The sequence below is a fragment of the Castor canadensis genome, chromosome 6 (assembly GCF_047511655.1).
Source record: "Castor canadensis chromosome 6, mCasCan1.hap1v2, whole genome shotgun sequence".
Taxonomy (NCBI): Eukaryota; Metazoa; Chordata; class Mammalia; order Rodentia; family Castoridae; genus Castor; species Castor canadensis.
This window is the reverse complement of record NC_133391.1, coordinates 123,568,097-123,588,930: the sequence shown is the minus strand read 5'-3', so window position 1 is coordinate 123,588,930 and position 20,834 is coordinate 123,568,097. Positions and strand designations below refer to the sequence as shown.

The 20,834-nt window shown below is 40.1% G+C and overlaps 1 protein-coding gene across 5 annotated transcripts in view; it reads left to right on the top strand.

Moving 5' to 3' along the window:
* Nln (neurolysin) overlaps nt 1–20,834 on the top strand; it is a 103,395-nt gene that overhangs the window by 27,267 nt on the left and 55,294 nt on the right. For 4 of the 5 annotated variants that reach the window (XM_020165924.2, XM_074077386.1, XM_074077387.1 and 1 more), the window contains exon 2: nt 17,023–17,282. In XM_020165924.2, coding sequence (XP_020021513.1) covers nt 17,023–17,282 — 260 coding nt within the window. Of the gene's footprint in view, nt 1–12,085; nt 12,262–17,022; nt 17,283–20,834 lie in introns of all 5 variants that reach the window. The other variant, XM_074077385.1, reaches the window with a different exon arrangement.

Sequence of the window (20,834 nt, the reverse complement as noted above, 5' to 3'; positions counted from 1 at the left end):
CATCATCTCTGAAAATGGGGAGGATATTGGAGAGTCTGTGTCAGGCTCATTGGAGGATACGTGAGGCAGTATATGTATATGTAAAGCTCTTGGAACAGTGCCTGCTTCAGGAATGTTTGATATTGGTGTTATTATGGACTGTTGGCCGTGGACAGCGAGAGCAATCCAGCTTCTCCGATGACTAAATGAAGTAGCCTGCTGACTCTGATTATCACACTCAGAGCCAACCTCAAGTTTTAGTTCCGCTAGATATTACTCCTCGAATCTTCTCTAGCAATGTGTTTCCAACATAGTGCTCACTATACCTGCAGAAGGTAAAATGCTGAGGTCTGGCTGTGTTACTTGTGACTTCCATCACTGGGCCTCGTTCTAAAGTAAAGGACTTGCTAGCTGCTTGCTTCGACCCTTCTGACTGAGTCTGTGACTCTCCATTCACAGCTGCCGTGCTCCAGCTTTCTCCTTGGGTCTTCCCCATTTGCCATCCCTATTAATGCACTTGTTAGCATGAGTGTTTTAATGTAGAGTTCCTGCATTTTTCTGACCACATGTCTAAATTTAGAATAGCAGATAGAACAGTACAGTTATAAAATACGATTTTTTTTGGGGGGGGGTGGGTTGAACTCAGGGCCTCATGCGTGCTAGCTAAGCACTGTAGCACTTGAGCCACACCATCAGACCGAAGTACATTTTTAAAAATGTATTACTGCACAGCTTTTCAACCATAAACAAAGGAAATAATGTAATGAACCTCCCCACTGCCATGGTTCAAAACTGACACCTCTTGGCCCCTCTTTTTTCATAGGCTGCTTCCCCCGCCAATTGTTCCCCCCGCCAGGGCCAACATATTTATTATTATACTCAGTAGACATAAAATTACTCTGTTGAGTTGTTATGAAAAGTTCTCGGTGGTTACTCTCCATGTCTTCCCTTAACCCACTGTAGACAGATAACTCATGGTTTGTGGACCACGGACCTCACTTGAGAATCACTGGTGTAGAGTACTTGTGGAAACAGGTAAAATTTCAAAAGACAATTGCAATGACTTGCTGGTGCCCGGAATGCAGGATTGCCAGGTAGCATAGCAGGTGAGTGACTCAGGGCTCAGAACTGGGTATCACTATAGATGCCCAGCTTCCTTCCCCACCCCTTTTCAAAGTATTCTCCCCACTAGTTTACATGATAGTGGTGTGGTTAAACAGCCCCCCTCCAAAAAAAGAAACATAATCATTACACATTGTTTAAAAATAGAAAACAAGGACACTGCTGATGCATGTGGATTAGGGCCCTCCAGAATCATTGCATACATACTATTTGTTACAAACACACACAACAGCCAGGCATGAGGTAAACCCCAGCATTTGGAGTTCATAGTTTTTGAGACAAGGAATTTATTTTGGATATTAATGACTACCTACTTTCTTATGTATCATAGATATTTAATAAAGGGTTTGTTTTAATTGATGAATGAAGACTTAGAAATAGAGTTAGGTCATGTTTAAAATACTGCATGCAATAGTTTCCAGAAGTTCAAAGACAGCTAGTCTCTATGACTACACAGATTAAAAATACAGAGCTAGAAGATGTCAAGGAAAAATTTCACAACGGAGCAGCACTGGCTTGCCCCCAATTATTTTGAAACACGTATCTACCACTGTATTATTTTGATCATAAATGCTTCAGCATCTAGCTCTAAGAGAGTCATTTTTCAAAAACACGTAATCACAATGCCATTGTCACATATAAAAGCAATAAACACTGGCATTTGAATCGTTTTAAGGAGAAAAGCAAGCTAGTTATCACCCAGGCTTTGGATGATAATTTAGGACTCATTAGCACAACCAAATCCCGTGCATGGGTGACAGGGTGAAAAAAACTCAAGTATTAAATAACATGTTGAAAGAGAAGAGTCTCCCTCTCCTGAATAATTCACAAAGATTTCAGTTCTGGAAAGTGTGCCCCAAACTCCAATTCTGTGTGCCCAAAGCAATTCATTTGTGCTTCTGGAGAAATAAAAATGGGATGCCTCTTCTGAGCTGTGGTTCTCATGTGTGGCCAGGCCCTTGACTACTGAATTATTGAGGAACTCTGCTTTTCATTTGTGAAGCAGCACTTGATTTCCCATGCTCCATGGTCTCAGGTGGCTTTACCTATGCATTTATAGGGTTTAAGAAGAAATCCTTTTATGTTCATTTATAATAAATGTGTCTAGAGCCTGTAGTTTTGTCATACTCAAAATTATGAGAAAATTAGACTACTATCTTCTGTCACTTATTTTTTAAAAGCCTGAGGGTTTTCTGTTTTGTTCTTTATAACTTTGTCATATGAGCCTTCCTAAAAGTTATCTTTGTTGAGGGACAAATATTTGTGATATATTTCTAGTGTTGCACAGTCCTCCATATGACCTTAGGCAATTTCTAACATTTTTTGTGCTTCTTGGAAAAGATGCTTTTGCAGAGTCCATTGTCATTCATGTGCAATGAAACTTGGAAAGAGCTTTTCCATGACATTACAAAATCTAAAAAATCAATCTTTTTCAAAATGGACCATAAACATTTTAGAAAGAGTTGACAATAAATCATTGTTCCTTTCTCAGGGAGCTGTTGTGTAATGTGTTCTACTTTTAAGTCTTAAGGATGGAGAAGTTGTACACACCGAGATTGTGTGTGGCTCCGTTTATTTTCCCTATATAAGACCAAGATCAAACTATTGAAGTTGCGGTGGTCATTCTCATCATACTACTTTTGTTAATACAAAAAAAATTATCCAGGAAGGAAAACTGATAACGTGGCTGGGTGTGCCGGGACATTCCTGTAATCCCAGCACTCAGTAGGCTAAGGAAAGAGGATTTCAAATTCAAGGCCAGCCTGGGCTACATAGCGAGTACCAGACCAGCCTAGGATACCTAGTGAGACCCGATCTCTCTCAAAAATAATTGTAATAATAGTAAGTTTTTGCCCTTATCAGACACTAGTGAATACTCTAAATGAACACCAGAGTGTCTCCATCTGTAGGATAATAATTCTCTATACTCACAATGCTTGTAGCTGAATTCATGGGGTTTGTCTTTTCTGTGAATGACTGTTCCTAGGAAGTTTACTGTGTCACCTTGGGAAGAACACTTTGAAAGCAGTGCTTTCACAGCTTTCTTCTAGTGCTGCTAAGAGCTTTTGCCCGGCCTGCAATCATTCCTTTCCTACACCAGCAGGTGGAAGCAAGAGCAGTGGAGTTGTAGGGCATGGCTTTCCACATGGACTAGACGCTCTGTAGGTTGTCAGTGTGGAAGTGCTGTTGTGTATCCCCCATCATTACCGTCCTCCAGCAGCGCTGCTTCACCACTTGCTGATCTACTAAGTGTCTTGGACTGACTTAGGAGTCATTCTAGAACAGACAAATTGAGGTTTTTCATCTCCTTTCTATACTCACTGATTAAACAGTTACAATGCAGGCTGTGTGAACACCCTCTTCTGCATTCACCAAGAAACATAAAAATGACTAAGACACGAGGCTCCAAGGAGCTTACATCCTAGGAAAATGTCTTGACTCCTCCCCTGACCCCAAGTAGCGGATCAGTCAGCCTGGGTGATACGTCTCCAGCTATGGCTGGCCAGGGTAGTAGATAAGTTCAGTATTCACACAGACTTTCAGTTACTCAACCAATATGTACTGAATACAAGTTTTTCCTTACAGATTAAAAGGCCAAAACAGGCTTCAAAATGAGAATCATTTATTTTTTAATTTTTCAATACAGATTGTATAGAACAAGTAGTCATCTGACATATAGATCCTAAAACATCAATCTTAACAAATTTTCAGTTAGAATTATCCAATGTAAGTTACATTTCCTGGAATACACTTCTACAAATGCAGGTTGAAATAAAAGTATGATGTTATAGACCAATTCTGTTAGCTATTTATTAATAGTCAATAATAATAAAATAATTATTTTATGCAAAGGCTATGAAAGAGCAGAACCAAGTTCTAAGATTGTGTGTGTAGAGAGAGTGATACAGAAGAACCTCAGAATTATAGAAAAGAACGACCCCAATATTTCTTACAAGGTTTCACAGCCACCAATATTCAGTACTGTCTTAAGCCCCCAGCTGTCTTACCATTTTTAATCCCTGTACATCAGAAATGTCCAACCCAATTAAAGGATTTAACTTTCCATCATTAGCTTCATTATGAAAATCACTTGAAATATACTCAGCCAAGGTCTAACTTATTTTAGTCCCGCCTCCCACTCATCCCTCCACACCCCCATTAGATCCACGCACCCATCACTACCTGCAGCTCACTGAAGTCTTTTGGAGACTCTGCAAGGCAGTTTCATGCTCTGTCCTCTACATTCTCATCACAGTGTTAGTACAGAATTTTCTATATGATATCTAGTCTGTCTCTTTCTGTATTTCTATAAATTCTTGAAAGGCAATAGCTGTGGCTTTTTCATCTTTGTAACTTCAGTAAATATTTGCTGAAGGAATGATGGGTTTCTAGTTAATTTCATGGGAAATCCCTTTATAACAAGCCTTTTCTCTTGTACTACAGTCTGCATTATAGACATACTATCAGGTGATGGTAATAAGTCAATGTTTCCATCTGGATCTCTCTCTCTCCCCCTCCCCTTCTTTCCCTCTCTCCCCCTCCCCTTCTTTCCCTCTCTCCTCCTCTCCCTCTCTCCTCCTCTCCATCTCTCCTTCTTTCTGTCTCTCCCTCTCTCCTTCTTTCCCCTCTCCCTCCCCTTTCCCCTGTTCTGGGGATCAAATTTGGGGTTTGCACATGCTAGGGCTTAGGTACATCCCCATCCTATAGTCATTATCTCTTATCTGAGGCGATATATAGAAATAAGGAACAAGTGTTTATTGCATAGAAACTTTTCTTAGGATGCCTCTGCCAGATCTTTTCAATAAGAAATATAGATGATTTGTTTCTTTGAGGAAGAGTTCACTACATCCTCGGATTATACTTTTCCAAGTTTATTAATTACCTAAGAACAGTTGATTAAATGCTCTAGGAAAGAATGAGACCTTGGTACAAACGGCAATATCTCGGTAGTCCCAGTTGGAGTTATTTTACTCTTTGGAAATGAGTGACTAAAAGCTGCCCAGATCTATGTGGCCTGCTTTTGGAACTGATTGAGAGCTGAAGCAGGCCTTCCTTTGTAGCCCTTGCAACAATGCCTCAGGGAGTGGTGGGGCTCACAAATCAGACAAGTGGTGTCAGTTTGTACGCTTTGTTTTTTCAGTCCTGAGGTTGGAACCCAGGGCCTTGTGCGTGGTAGGCGAGCACTTTCCCTGAGAGTCACACCCTCAGCCCAGTTTCTAAGCTTTAACTTACCTTATTCCCTTCTCATTTAAAAGCATGGTGGAAGATGAGAGAGATGCACTTGGTGCAAATTGGATGTTTTCCACTTGGGAGATGCAGGTGCAGCATTAGTAGAGCAGGTTTAAGAATTCAGGCTCCAGAGTCAGTGCTGAATTTTAAGGATCACCTGCTGTGTGATCCTTAGCAAGTTACTTTACTTTTCTGTGTCCAATAAAATTGAGTTAATGTCTGCCTTTTGGCTTATCTGGAGGATTAAATAAGAAAATAAATGTAAACTCTCAGTATAATGTTTGGCACTTTAATAGCCTTTTTAAAAATACTAAGGATTGGGTTGGTGGAATGGCTCAAGTGGGAGAGCGCCTGTATAGCAAGCGTGAAGTCCAAAAAAACCACCAGAACCACCAAAAAAAAAAAAAAAAGAGTTAATGAGACTCCATTTTTTGCCAAAAAAATTTGGGCACAGTGGCCTATGTCTATAATCACAGCTGTGCAGGAGGCATAGGTAGGAGGGTCATGGGCCCAGGCCAGCCAGGCAAAAATTTAAGACCCTATCTAAAAAACAACTAAAACAAAAAAGACTGGGACATGATTCAAGTAGTAGAGTGCCTGGCAAATGCAAGACCTGAGTTCAGACCTCAATACTGCCAAAAAGAGAGAGCAATGAAAGAGATATTCCTCAATAAAGAGAGAAGAAAGGTGGTCCAGACAAAGCGGAAAATACTGGAAGGCCTGGAGGAAGCTTCACATTGTAGGGAGATGTGAAAATAGTTCATCCTTTCTAGAGCATAGACTCGAAGGAAAGGGTGGCATTGAGAAAGCCAGAAAGAGCACTATTCACAATAGCCAAGTTATGGAAACAGCCAAGATGCCCCACTACTGACGAATGGATCAAGAAAATGTGGTATTTATACACAATGGAATTTTATGCAGCCACGAAGAAGAACGAAATGTTATCACTTGCTGATAAATGGATGGAATTGGAGAACATCATTCTGAGTGAGGTTAGCCTGGCCCAAAAGACCAACAGTTGTATGTTCTCCCTCATATGCGGACATTAGATCAAGGGCAAACACAACAAGAGGATTGGACTTTGATCACATGACAAAGCGAGAGCACTCAAGGGAGGGGTGAGGATAGGTAAAACACCTAAAAAACTAGCTAGCATCTGTTGCCCTCAACGCAGAGAAACTAAAGCAGTTACCTTAAAAGCAACTGAGGCCAATAGGAGAAGGGGATCAGGAACTAGAGACAAGGTTAGATCAAAAAGAATTAACCTAGAAGGTAACACACATGCACCGTAAATCAATGTGAGTCAACTCCACTCCCTGTATAGCTATCCTTATCCCAACTAGCAAAAACCCTTGTTCCTTCCTACTATTGCTTATACTCTCTCTTCAACAAAATTAGAGATAAGGGCAAAATAGTTTCTGCCAGGTATCGAGGGGGTGGTGGGGGAGAGGGAGGGGGCGGAGTGGGTGGTAAGGGAGGGGGTGGGAACAGGGGGGAGAAATGACCCAAGCATTGTATGCACATATGAATAATAAAAATAAAAAAAAAAAAGAAAGCCAGCAAGATCCATAGTCAGGGACAGCTCCAGAAAGGCCTGTATGTTAAGCTAAGTACCTGGAACTTGATCCCAAAGTCGTTGGAAACTATGCCACTGAAAGGATGTGTGGTGGTGATCAGACTTCTGTTTTAGCGAGATTACTCTGCAGGCAATGTGGAGAATAAGTAGGAAGGCATCCAGAGTCTCCTTTCTGACTAGGACAACTGGGTACTTTCTGGTTTATGGAGTAAAGGAGGAGGGCAGGGTTGGTTTGGAGAAGAAACCAAGATAGTTTAATTCTAAAGTTATGGGATTTGAGATGACCAAAGTGGAACAGAGATGTGTGTCTAGAACTCAGAAAATTTGTACTGGAGGTACAGATGTGGAAGTCATTAGCCATGGGTGATCTGTGTAGCCATACAAGTGGAACAAGATATGGATGCAAATAACAAAAAAAGACAAGAGAGCAAGGAACTGATCCCAAAGAATGCTAAGGAGTCCCAAGGAAGGGACTGAAACAAACAAACTAAAACAAACAAAACACAGCTGATAGTGATGAAACAGCTAGAAATATAGTGTTAAAAGTGATATCATTCTCACAGAAGCCAGGGAAGAGAAAAGTTCCAAAAGGAAGGGAGTAAAAACAGAAAGAAGTAGAAAACTTTGCCATCAATCACAAAAAAGTCTAGATAGGTAAATACCAAAGAATTTCAGTTGGATTTAGTAGAAATCCTTGGGACCTTGGTGTGAGCAGTGTCCATTGTTATGCAACCATGACCCAGACTAAAGTACATTGAGGAGTGAAGTTAAGATGAGGACATAAAGATGGTAAGGCTGGCTAAACTGCTCTAAAAAATTTTGGGAATGAAGAGAAGGGGAACTAGGGAGTGCTGTCTAATGGGAGACCCAGGATCAGGGAAGTTTTTGTTTTACTTCATTTGGATGAACTTAAGGATGTATATAATGAGGCAAAACAAATGAGGCTTTTAAGATTTTGCTTAGAGAGATAGTTCCTGTAGTGATACCCCAGAAGAGATCAGATAGGACCTGAGGCCAGAGCAAGAAATCTGCTTCACATAAACAGGTGCCTCGTGTGCTAGTGAGGAATGAAGAGGAAAGAATGGAACAGATGCAGCTATATTGGTAGCTGCACACTGAGGAATTTTTGTCCGGTAGCCTTGGTAATGTAGGTCACAAAGTAAGGTACTGACAGAGGAGAAATTTGGGAGTGCTGGTCATGGTTTGAAGTAATTGGTATGAGAAATGGCAGGCAGACCTTTTATGGGTGGATTTTTCTAAGTCCTTTAGAGTCTAGCTCAAATTAGAAACCATGATATGATAGTATCAAACCCACAACTCTTTTTGGCAACCTGGATCTAAGGATGACTAGTTAAAATGGTACTGGGCAAGGGTTTTTGAGGTGGATATGGTGAAGGAGTAGAAGCAGGGAGGCTGGGATTTTAGTGAAAGATGGCTAAATTCATAGGTGAGACTCACTTTTTTAACCTTTGTGCAACATGGGACAACAGTACAATTGGAAGGCCACTCCTGATCTTTCTTATTACAATAGAAGATTCCACCTGTGTGTCCATGCCTCAACCACACTCTTTCCTGCTAATGACTACTCTTCAGTCCAAGATGTGTACACACCAATAATGCTGATCACTCCCAGGAAAATGGACCAGTGAAGAGGTCCACACAGATTCTAGGAGCCATTTGAGCAAGGGTCCTAGGTATCTGACATGTAGTTGCATAGTGAGGGTGGGAGGCTCTTCATGAGCACATCCCCCTGGCTCTCTTGAGCTGAGCTCAGGCACCCGAGGGCCAAAGTGGGGATCTGCTGAAGTGCAGCAATCACCTAGAACCAAGGGTGGAGCTGTGGGAGATGTCTGTTAGAGTGAGAAAGTAAGGGGTGAAAGACTGAAGGTATAAGAGAAATGGACGATGAAGAGTCAGGGCTATACAGGGGTGGGAGCTGAAGAGACAGAGACTGTGTCAAAGAGAGGGATAGCCAGGGGCACTGTCTCTGAGGAGCATCTCCAAGTGGTGGTAAAAGTAGACCTGAAGGTCCTTAGAGTGAAGTAGATCACAAAACCGAAGTTAAGGAGTGATGTGACTCATCCACCTTCCCTGAGTGTCTCCCCAGGATGACTATGGAGCTTAAGACAGAGAAGACTGCTGGGCGTGGTGGCACAGGACTGTCGTGGCAGCACTCAGAAGGCTGAGGCAGGAAGATTATGAATTCTAGGCCACCCTGGGCTATATAGTGAAACCTTGTCTCAAAAACAAAAATACAAATTCAAAACAATGGATGAAGAAGAAAACTTTGTGGACAATGGGAAGCAAGATTAGAGGGAAATATTTCTGACAAAATAGCATTAGAATAAACATGTACAGGTGTCCCTATGTACAGGAGGGGGGACTGACTGAATACAGACCTCAGTGGCAGCCTTTAGAGAACTGTTAGTTCCAAAGAAAACACTAGGGAATATTTGCCAGGTATTTCAAATAATTGGGGCAAATTTCATGAAGTATCATACAAACCACATAACACTGCAACACTATAGGAAAGGGATGGGAAAAAATGTAAACTGTAGGGACATGGAAGGTGTGGCATTTTTCATAATGGAGTGTAAGTGTGGCCCTAGCTGATAAAACATGTTCTCTTGTATGAATGTCATTTGTGGTGATGAAGGACGCTGGTGTGCTGTAATGTCTAAGCCATATCCCATCTCATTTCATGGATATAAGGAACATCTGTTGTCTGCTCAGCAGTGGGTAGTGCATCAGGGTGGGGGTTTGTGATGAAAGAAATGTACAGTGATGATTGTGCTTGAGAAAATCCCAGTCTTATTTATAAGACTTACTGAACAAGTGGATGACAGTAATTTAAATATCTAAAATGAATAGCACAGATGAAAAGAGATAAAAGTTCAAGTCTGGGTGAGGTAGAATGGCCAAGGAAGCCTTGGCAAGGAAAAGGAGGCCTGTAAACTGGATGTGCAAAAGAAAATCCAGTTAAGTTAGAACATTCTTCAAAGTACATTCCTCAAAATATTGTGTAAACATTTCAAGACAATTCATGATGCAGAATAACCATGGCATTCTCATTTGTCCAAATGAAATCCTGCAACCAGGTGTTCTCTGCCCAAGTCTGTGTAGCTTGCCTGCTTTGGTTTTTTGGACACAGGAGATTTCAGCCTTCACAAGTGCACCTTCCTGTCAGTTCCTGTGCAGTATTCTCTATTATTTCTTGATTGAAAATTTCACAGGGTTATAATTTGAAAAGTGCCTTGAAGACAAAGAAAGCAATGAAGCAGGTGTATTTGAGACAGAAATAATGAAGAGCTTGCAATTTGGTGGAAGAAGATTTAGTTTTTAATTAGACAGTAAAAATCTGTGATTCAGGTAGATTTTCATTTGCAAATAATTATACATGGTAATGTCTGTAGAGAAAGACAGGATCATACTGTGTTGCCTGTTTTCAACTTTTGTTGCTCTCCGCTGCGAAAAGTCAATGAAAAGTTCCCACTTGATTCTCAAAAGTATAAGCATGGTGCCAGAGTGGCTGCAGGGACACAGTCTCCCACCAAGGTGCAGATGTTCTGAACGGCATGGATCAGTGTACCATCCTTGAGTGAGCTCGGAAACATAACAAAGATGAGGGCTACTCGGCAAGATGAAGGGGGAAGAGGAAAAGCAGACATAAAGCAAAGCAGATACTCAGTAGGTCAGTGTTTTAGTTTGAAATATAAGGAAGCCTCCTGTCTCCATTTCCTTCCGTGGTAACAAGAATTATAAGTCTTGAAAGAAATGAAGATAAAATCCCAGAAGGTGATAAAAATTTTAATGTATTCTATTGCCCCATGACATCATGATTTCTAACTTACATTTCTTTCTTTCTGGCCCTTCAAGGAAGGGAAAATACTACATTAAGGAAGGGGTGGCTTTTATTGCTTGCAATAGAAATCATACAAAGGTGTTTCTGTTTGGCCAAGGGGAGGTACTGACATCTTTCTCAATTTATCAGAGTTAAAATTAGATACACTTGGGGCTGAGAGCATGGCTTAAGTGGTAGAGCATTTGCTTAGCAAGCAGATAGGCCCTGAGTTCAAACCCCAGTACTGCCCAGATTAATAATACTACTAAAATAAGTAAAATCAGATATGCTGTGATCAAACATCAGCCTTCTGATAAACATTAGGAAATGAGATGGGGGTCATCTTAGTGCAGTGCTTGAAGTAATTTTATTTTAAAATATTTAAATAATGAAAATTTGTTCATAGACTTTGGTTCTGAGAGAAATAGAACTCAGCCACCAGAGGCTTATGCCTGTCATCCCAGCCAGCACAGCAGGCTGAGATCAGGACAATCTTGGTTCCAGGCCAGCTCGGGCAAAAAGGTTTGTAAGAACTGCATCTCAGATGAAAAAGCTGGATGTTGTGGCATACCCGTCATCCCAGCAATGGTGGAAAACTTCAAATAGGCTGGCCTGGGCAAAAAGCAAGACCCTATCTCTGAAATAACCAGAGCAGAAGGGCTGGAGGTGTGGGTCATTTAGTAGAGCAACTCCCTAGCAAGTGCAAGCCCTTAAGTTCCAACCCCAGTACCACCAAATGAATGAATAAATGCATAAATAAATAAGAGGAGTGCTAAAAATGTTTTAGACATTGTTCTCCCACTCAGTATTCATATAAGTCAGTGATCCTAGGGTCAGACTTTTTCTCTGTACTAGAACTTCCTTGGGAGCACAATCAGCCATGGTTGTGGCTCAGTCTTACAGGCCTTACCCTGTGTCTCCGTGAAGGGTTGCAGGAATAATTATTTTACAGATTTTCAGCCAACTGTACATACTGAACTTCACATTTTGGGCCAACATCAACAACATAAGACCCTCTAGTCATCCATCATCTCTTGTAGTCTGACCTCCACAGTAGGTTTTTTTCTTTTTTCCTCTGTGCTTATCCCTGTTTTAGTTTTTATTTCTTGATCAGTTAGGATCCTTTATGAAGCCAAAAATACAAAACCACATTTAAACTGACTTAAACAATACAGTGGATTTATTGACTCACACAACTGGAAAGTCTGGCTCTAGGTCAGACTTCAGAGTCAGTTGATCTTGAGGCTCAGTGATGTCATTAAGTATTTTGTTTCCTCTCTATTCTACCATTCACATTGTTTATTTCAGCAGAACTCAAATTGCACTCTTTCTCATAGGATGGCTGCCAGCGACAGTCAAGCACTCGGTTGCAGCTAAAGGGAATGAGCCCTTTGTCTCTCACAACGTGCCAAGCAGGAGTTCTGGGGCCAGAAGCAGCCACCTTCAAACAGTGTGAACTACATGGGGTTGCATGCATACTGTGAGGAAAATGTATGCAATTACAGAAAAAGAGGTGACTGGCTAGACAACCAGTGTATACCTAATCATCTTCTATACTCTAAAGCTCTCCATTGTCATCTCTGGAGCCCTTTCCTCCAATAAATGAAACTCCACTGCTTCATATTCTGCCCTAATCATTTTCCTTTTTCCTGCTGACCTTTATTAAAATCCACTCAGTTCTGAAGAAAACAGTCCTGTGTCCTTCCTTCCATATCCTATACCACAAAGCAAGGAGGAAACATCAGCATCTTTGTTCTCCAGCTGCCACCTCTAACTGCAGTGATGCTCCCAGATGGACACCTCTGCCATTGTATAAAAAGACCTTTGTGGTACTAGGGGTGTATCTCTGTGGTAGCGTACATACCTATGACCTTGGGTTGATCCCCAGCACCACAAAAATGAAACACCTGGCCAGGTGCCAGTGACTCACACCTATAATCCTAGCTATTGAGGAGTCAAAGACCAGGAGGTTTGAGGCCAGCCAGGGCAAATAGTTCAAAAGACCCTATCTCGAAAACACCCAGCACAAAAAAGAGCTGGCAAAGTGGCTCAAGTGCCTAGCAGGATCAAGCCCAGTATTGCCAAAAAAAAAAAAGAAACACTTTTGAAGCTCAAAATCTCGTTTTACTGTTCTATACCTTGGGTGTGATGTCCTCCTGCAGCCCTGTGGTTGGGCCCTTCATTTTTTCAGTCTGATTCCTGGTTTGGTCTTCTTTCTAGTTCAGGGCCCCAACCATTAAACTGCTGACTCCAGTGTTCATGGAGACGATTTATCCAAGCTATGCTCTCAGTTCTTTGTACTCCTCAGCTTGTTTATATCAACTGTCTACTTCCAAGAAAATCCCCTAGATTTTTTCACACTGCTTAACCTCTGAGTTCTTAAAATTCAAAGATCTCAGATTTTTATCACCTAACTGCTCCCATTTTGCCTGTTTTCTTGATTTTACTAAGACTCTAGTTTCTTATCTAAGACAAATTGCTCCCATTTATTCCTGCATCTATAGTATCTTTTAATTTAAAAACTGGTTTCAAATAGAATCATAAAAAAAATTTTCCTTAATTTAAAGCATAAACGTATATCCCCAGATCTTTTGACCTAAACCCTTTTGTTCCGTATGAATGACTTGAATTGGCATTTCTCACTGTCCTCATTGCATAAACGACAGGTAAAATGCATCATCATTGATTTCCAATTTCAACTGTGAAACAAAAATTTAAACACATATATATAAGTAATCTGAATTTAGAAGACTTCTACAATTCTTTTCCCTGTCTTCCCAAGTTTATTGTTTCTGTTGATTGATTCTTTAAACATTTTATTAGCATGTTTTAGTTATACAGGGGGATTTCATTGTAACATTTCCATTGTATCTTGTTTGGTTCAATTCACCCCACCATCATTTTCCTTCACCACTCCCTCCCACCGCACCCCCACCACCAAAACAGATTTCAACCAGTTTAATTGTTCTAATTTTATACAAGTATGTAAAGTACATCAATCATACCCACCCTTTTACCCTCTCCATTCACTTTTCCCCCACCCCTTACTAGTACCCAACCCCTAGCAGGAACTGTTTTGCTGGTTAAAAAATAACTTACTTTTTAAAGTATTTCTAAAACTTTTTATCCATCCCAGAAACAACAGATCCCTTATTTTGCATACATTTGCTTAGTTAAGTGTTTAAACTATACCTACATAATTATAACAGACTTGAGCAGGTTTGGGAACAAACAGAGTTAACCTTTGGATAGTACATAACTCAGATGATGAAAGGAGAAAAGTAAAAATAATTTGAAAATTGAGTGCAAGCGTCAACCAGTATGTTTCCCAGAAGAGAGGGTCTTCACAGCTGAGGAGGTCAGTGTTTACGTCTCACCTGTGCCTCAGCCCTTTCTAGTTACATTGCTTCAGCTCTCTTGGTTTCTATAGAGAGTTGTACAGGCGCATTTGCTCCAGTTCTTCACCTCTGACCCCTCCATCCTAGTAATCTGACTCATACTCTCTCACTCCCTTGACATTGCTGTCCAGCCAGAGTCATCAGTGGCATTTCTACTGCTGTCTTCCACTCAGACTCTCCTGTCTTTCTCTTGGTCTGCATGGTGTGGTTCTGTTGTACACACACTCTTCCTTTGTCTTGGTTCCTAGAACCCATCTTGGGCTGGTTTTCCTTCTGCCTCACTGAATTATAGAGTTAGACCCTAGATGTTTTTCTCTTCTCACTTTGTATACCCTTTTGGGTCAGTTCAACCATCCTTACAAGTATAATTAGTATTTAGCATTAGTGAATTCCAGCTACATGTGCCATAGCCACTCCAAACTTGACCTGTCCAAAATTGACTCTTTTTTTTTTTCCCCCAGAGCCCCCTGTTCACTCTGTGTTTACCACCATCCACCCATCTAGCTTTGAGACAAAGCCTGGATATCCTTGATTCTCACCTCTGACCCCCTACAGCCATTCTGTACCAAGTCTTATTGAGTCTACCTCATGAATCTCTTTTAAATCACTCCAGTTTCTCCTGTTTCTAGTTTAGAATCCCTTACTAATCTATAGAAGTCATAAATAGAGAAACTTTGTGATTTCTCTACAATACACAAATATTGTGTATTGTGTATTGTCACATCTGTCACCTAAGTAAAACCTTTTGATGCTTCTCCCATTACCTTCAGAATAAGGTTGAGGACTTGGTATAGGTCAGTGGTAGAGCACCAGCCTAACATGGGTGAGGCCTTGGATTCCATCCCCAGCACTATGAAAACAAAACATACTAAAAAAAAAAAAAAAAAGAATATGATTGATTTTTTAAAATGAGTCTCAAGGGGAGAGAGGAGATAAGAATGATGGAGGCAATAAATTCAACTATGAAATATTGCAAGAATTTTGTAAATGTAACAATGTACCCCCAACACAGCAATAATATAATTTTAAAATGACAATAAAATTAATCCCAAGGCTTTTCATTTGCTAGTCCCTACTTCTCTTTCCTTACGGCCTTTGGGTAGTTCTTGTACACTGTTTGTATTTTAATTTGTTCACTGTTCCTTGTATAACATTGTCCTTGACACACTGTCCCTACCCCAAAGCCAGAAAGGGTGTCCTTCTTTGGTCCTACCCCTGTCATACCACTCATCTAAAAAAGCAACGTGATTATCTATCATTGTGTTTTCCACTATACTAGAATATAGCAGGTTTCCGTAAGTTTACCATTTTATCCTCTGTGCCTCTCACAGTGACTACAGGTAGTGCTTTCTCATAAATCTTTGTTGGACAAATAACATTGAACAAACCATTTAGCCTCTCTGAGCCTCCATTGCCTCATCTGTTAAAAGGGAATAATGCCCTGCCTACCTCAGATAGTTGTTATCAGGCCTTATAGGATAAGAGAAATGGAATTGAGCACAGGTGTTAAGAATGTTTTTCTAAAAGTAAAGTATACTCACAGCCGGGATGCATCGAGAAACCCCTTTGAACACTGACTTTGGAATTAACAATGAAAGACAGGATTGTAAAATAGGTGCAGTGGGGTGGCGGTACTTGTGGTAAGGGAGAAGGTGAACGATGGAGATTAAGTGAAGGAATATGGTTGATAGACTTCATATTCTTACATGAAATAAAACAAACCTCCTGCAGTTGCTTCACGTGGTGTGGGGAGGGTGTGGAGGGGGAGAAATGGTGGGGGCTAGCTAACCAATGTAAGGCTATTAGGAATTGTCACAACAAATCCCCCTGTACAATGAATATATCCTAATAAAAATTAAAAGTAAAGGAAATTTGGTTTTAGATTGGGACTGCCTGAGTCTCACCATACCACTAGCTGTGGTGTGGTTTAACTGTTTCAATTTTCTCTTTAGTAAAATAAATCACCACAGTATGTAACTCAGAGTTGTTGAAGGATTGAATGAGTTACCACATGGAAAGAATTTTAACAGTGCCTAAATAGCCACTACATAAATATTAGCTAGTAAATACAACATTTTTAATTTATAAAGTCTATAACTGGAGAGAGGGTTGGGAAGATAGAAGGTGGGGGAGGAGAAAGCTAGAAGGACAGAGAGACATATGCATAAACACGGTCTCTATTAATTTGAGGGCTGGGGGTGTGGCTCGTGGTAGTGTCTGCCTAGCAAGCATGAGGCCCTGACTTCAAACCTAATAAACCCAAAAAGATTATATAGAACATACATATATATATATATATGTTTGATTTTTTTAAGGGGACAAAGAATTAGTGTCGTTACAATTTTGTTTTTCTTTTATCTTTTATGATAATTTAATGGTTATACCAGAGATTATTTTCCACAAATAAATTCAAATTGTTATCCTTAATTTGCATGAGCTTTTGGGAGAAAAATTAAGTGTTCAGTGTAAAAGGAGAATTTTTGTTTAAATGTCTCCTTGCCAAACCTGCAAGTTTTTTTTGAGCCTTTATCTATGTACATAGTAGGTGAAAGTTAGCATAGGAAATATTACTAGTAAGACAATTACTGTGTCTCTGACACCTAACTTTATTTTTCCTGTTTAATTTCATTAAACAAACTATTCAGTGTTTGGATAGTACAAATTCCATAAAAACTGTAATTATGCAAGAAAACTAAAAAAACAAGAGTATTTAGTTTGGGGCATATGTATTCATTCACCTGAGAGAATTTCCTCAGATTTTTTGAAAGTCCATTTTAACTAAAATTTAACTTTTATAATATACCATTTATATCTTGACTTCGAACCAACAGAAATCCCTAATTTCTTTTTCTTTTTCTCTTTTTACTTTGTTTTAGAGTTGGTGGTTCCCGGATTTTCTTCAGAATGACTTTGGGAAGGGAAGTGACATCTCACCTCCAGGCAATGTCTTCCTACACTGCAGCTGGCAGAAATGTTCTAAGATGGGATCTTTCACCAGAGCAAATTAAAACCAGAACGGAGGAGCTCATCTCGCAGACCAAGGAGGTGTATGACACTGTGGGACTGCTTGGTGTGGAGGAAGTAACTTACGAGAACTGTTTACAGGTGCTGGCAGATGTAGAAGTGAAGTACATAGGTGGGTAGGAGGCCTGAGCATGTCAACATTCCATTTTGTGGAACCTAAGACCATTGTACACTTTGTCTCGCAACTTTCTGTTCTCCAAGAGATTGATTTTTATATAATGGTTGATTAGTTGCTAGAATTAAATTACCTAATGTTCATACATTTTATTATGTTGGCAAAGGTGCTGTAAAATTACACTCCAGTTACACTGCTTTCTTTTTTTAAATTACTTTATGTATTTATTTATTTTTGATGGTCCTGGGGATTGAACTCAGGGCTTCCTGCTCGCTACATGGGCAGTCTACCACTTGAGCCACACTTCCAGCCCAAATTACTGCTTTGTGGACAGCATTTTGACAACATATGTCAAAACTCTTAAAAGGGTTATGTCCTAGTCCAGTAATTCCATATCTGAGAATTTATTTTCAGGAAATAAACAGGTACAACACAATTCTTCTATAAATTTGTATATAAATAGCTACCTTAATCATTTCAAAGAATCAAAAACCTCTAAATGTCAGCCAATATAGAATTATGGGTTTACAGTCACAATTCAGTGGCTAAATAAATTATGAAACATCCACCATCTGTAGCACTATGTAATCATTGAAGCCATGGTTAGAAGTAGTATTTAATTACAAAGGAGAAGAGAACACAGAGAAAAACTAGAACAAAATAAACAAATTTTAATAATAGTTACATTATTATTGTCAGGGCACCCCAGGGAAGCACATCCAGTTTGGGGCATGTGCGTGCATGCACGTGTGAGGGTAAAGAGATTTCTTACAGGGAACTGGCTCACAGGATCAAGGAGGGCAGGCGGACTTTGCAGTGTGGCCGGCAGGCCCAAGACCTAGGAGAGCCAGTTGTGCAGACGAAGTCCGAGAGAGTCTGCTGGAGAATTCGCTCTTGCTCGAGGAAGGTGACCTTTTTATTCTGTTCAGGCCCTCAGTTGATTGGATGAGGCTACCCAACTTATAAAGGGCAATCTGCTTTACTCCATGTTCACCTACTTAAATGTTAGCCTCATCAAGAAACAATCTCAAACCCCACTACTACCAAAAACAACAACAGCAACAAAAACCACTGTCCAACTTGACACATAAAATTAATCATTGCAGTGATTAATGTCTTGGGTGTGGATTTGCATTTGGTTTTGACTTTTCTTGTGCATTTCTGTTTTCCATGTTTCCCTCACTGAACATACATTATCTTCATATTGTGTTACGTCCTTTGAGTTAATAAGGAATGAAATTACCCTTTGGTTGCCTCTGAGAAGTGAACATATTTTCTAGGATAATTGTGACTTAACAACCTTGGCTGTGAATCCACGTTTTGTAAGAGAATAGAAAATAGCTTTAAAACTAGGTGGCTATCATAAACGTTGGCATGTGTTCTAAAATTTGGGAGACTGTCAGAATCCAGCAGTCCTGATCACCTGGTTATCATCTTGTCCTTTGAATCCTACATCACCAAGAGTTCCCTCCCCTTTTTCCATTGTATAGACTTGGCTATTTTCTCTTATCTCTGCATTTGTTTCTTTACCCCTACCACCACTGCTTCACTCATCTTCTTACAAGTCTTAAGCATAATCTCCTGAATAGAAAGATCTGGTTCTTCTCAAAGTCAGAAGGATGGAGTTCCCAATTCAGCTGACATTTTCCAGCAGGTGACTTCATCTCACCTGTGTGTCTTTGGTTCAAGTGCTTACTTATTCCTCAGCCATTTAAGCCAGAGTGGTGTGCGAGCCTAGTAACTAATGCATTTGACTCATATAAAAGTCAGCAGGCCAGGCAGCAGTGGCTCACACCTGAATCCTAGCTACTCAGGAGGGGATCAGGAGGATCGTGATTTGAAGCCAACTTGGGCAAATAGATCAAGAGACCCTATCTTGAAAATACCCAACATAAGAGAGGGCTGACAGCTGCTCAAGAGGTAGAGCACCTGCCTTCGTGAGACCACACTAGCCTTGAACTCCTAATCAGCCTGCCTCGGCCTCCTGAGTGCTGAGATTATAATAAGCATGCATCACCATATCTGGCTTAAAAATTCTTTTAAAAATAATCTAAATTCTTTTTTTCCCAATAACAAGTCTTTTAAACATACTTTAAGGTATGATATTTGTCATTACTGTTCCATAAATTTTCTTTGTGGATTGTCAGAATTTTTGAGGTTGGAAATAGATTTCTTAACTTAGTTCCTCTTATCTGTGCTTGTCTGGGAGTTCCTTGTGCCTCCTGCCATAGCTGTTAACGCCTCTTTCTCCAGTGTCAGGTCCTGGGCATCAGCATTGTTTACAGCTTGGCAGGGAGAGCACAGTCTGGTTCCAGGTCTTTGTGGCAAAGGAAGGAAGGAAATGGGTTTCAGCATTATTGTTTAAGAATATGTTTCCAGTTTTAGGCTCCTGTGTTTTATGTTACTCACTTGAGTTCTTGATGGATTTTGATTCCTTCTTAGGATCTTTTTTAGGTAATTTTAGACACTTTTTTTTTATAGGACTGGGGATGGAACCCAGGATCTTGCACATGATAGGGAAGCACTTTACCACTGAACTACATCACTAGCCCTTGAGATAATTTTTAAAAGTAAACAAAATGCAACTGTGCAGTTAATTTAAACAAGTGTTATATGTATTAAAATTTCTATTCCATTTTCCCTTCATCAACAGCATAAAATTATATGTTAAATTAAGCCCTAAAATTTTTATTACATAGCTCAATATTTTAAAAATCCACAGTATGGATTTATTCTAATATATCTGACAGATTTTTTTTTTGTAACTGTAACCATGTTTTGAGGACTGATATAAGCCAGCAGCTTGCTTCACTGTACCATTTCTTGGTGGAAAAATGGAGAACTCTACTCTCTATCCTTCCTTCACTGTATCACATGTATAAATTTCACTTGTTTCAAAGCACCTTCGAAATACTGAAGATAGTAAAATAAAAAATAAAATTGTCACGGCACAGCCATAGCCATCACTGCAAACCACATTCATTTTATTGTCTAGTATTGATTATTTCATTCATATAAGAGATTTTTGACCAATTAAAGTCAAAATACAAATAAATGAAGAGCCCAGGAACTAATTTTAATAGGTAAAGGTTAGAGCCAACCATCATCAGGTAACAGGAATACCCCCACATTTAGCTGCTTACTGTCTACGTCACTTAGATTTCTGAGAATTATGTAGAATATTGTGTGTTTCTTTGACGTGGGCATTTGGAGCATGAACCTTAACTTGGAGTAGATTCTGTGAGCAGTCTGAGGGAGGGGGAGGTGGGGTAAGAAGTTCTATTCTGAATAGACGCCATCCTACTAAACTGATGTTTGTTTCTTAAGCATCCTTTGTCTGCCAGGACTCAGGCTTGCAGTACAGACTGCAACCCCATGCTGTGCCCCTTCTCCTCTAAGGTCTGACCTTCTCCATAGCACATCACCTCCAGCCCCAGCCCTGGAGAGCTGCTTTCTCTGAGTTACTCTCCGCCTCATGGACAACCAATGGGCTCTGCCCTCTATTTTATGTACCAGTTGCCTCTCTCCCAGATCATCAGATGCTTCAGT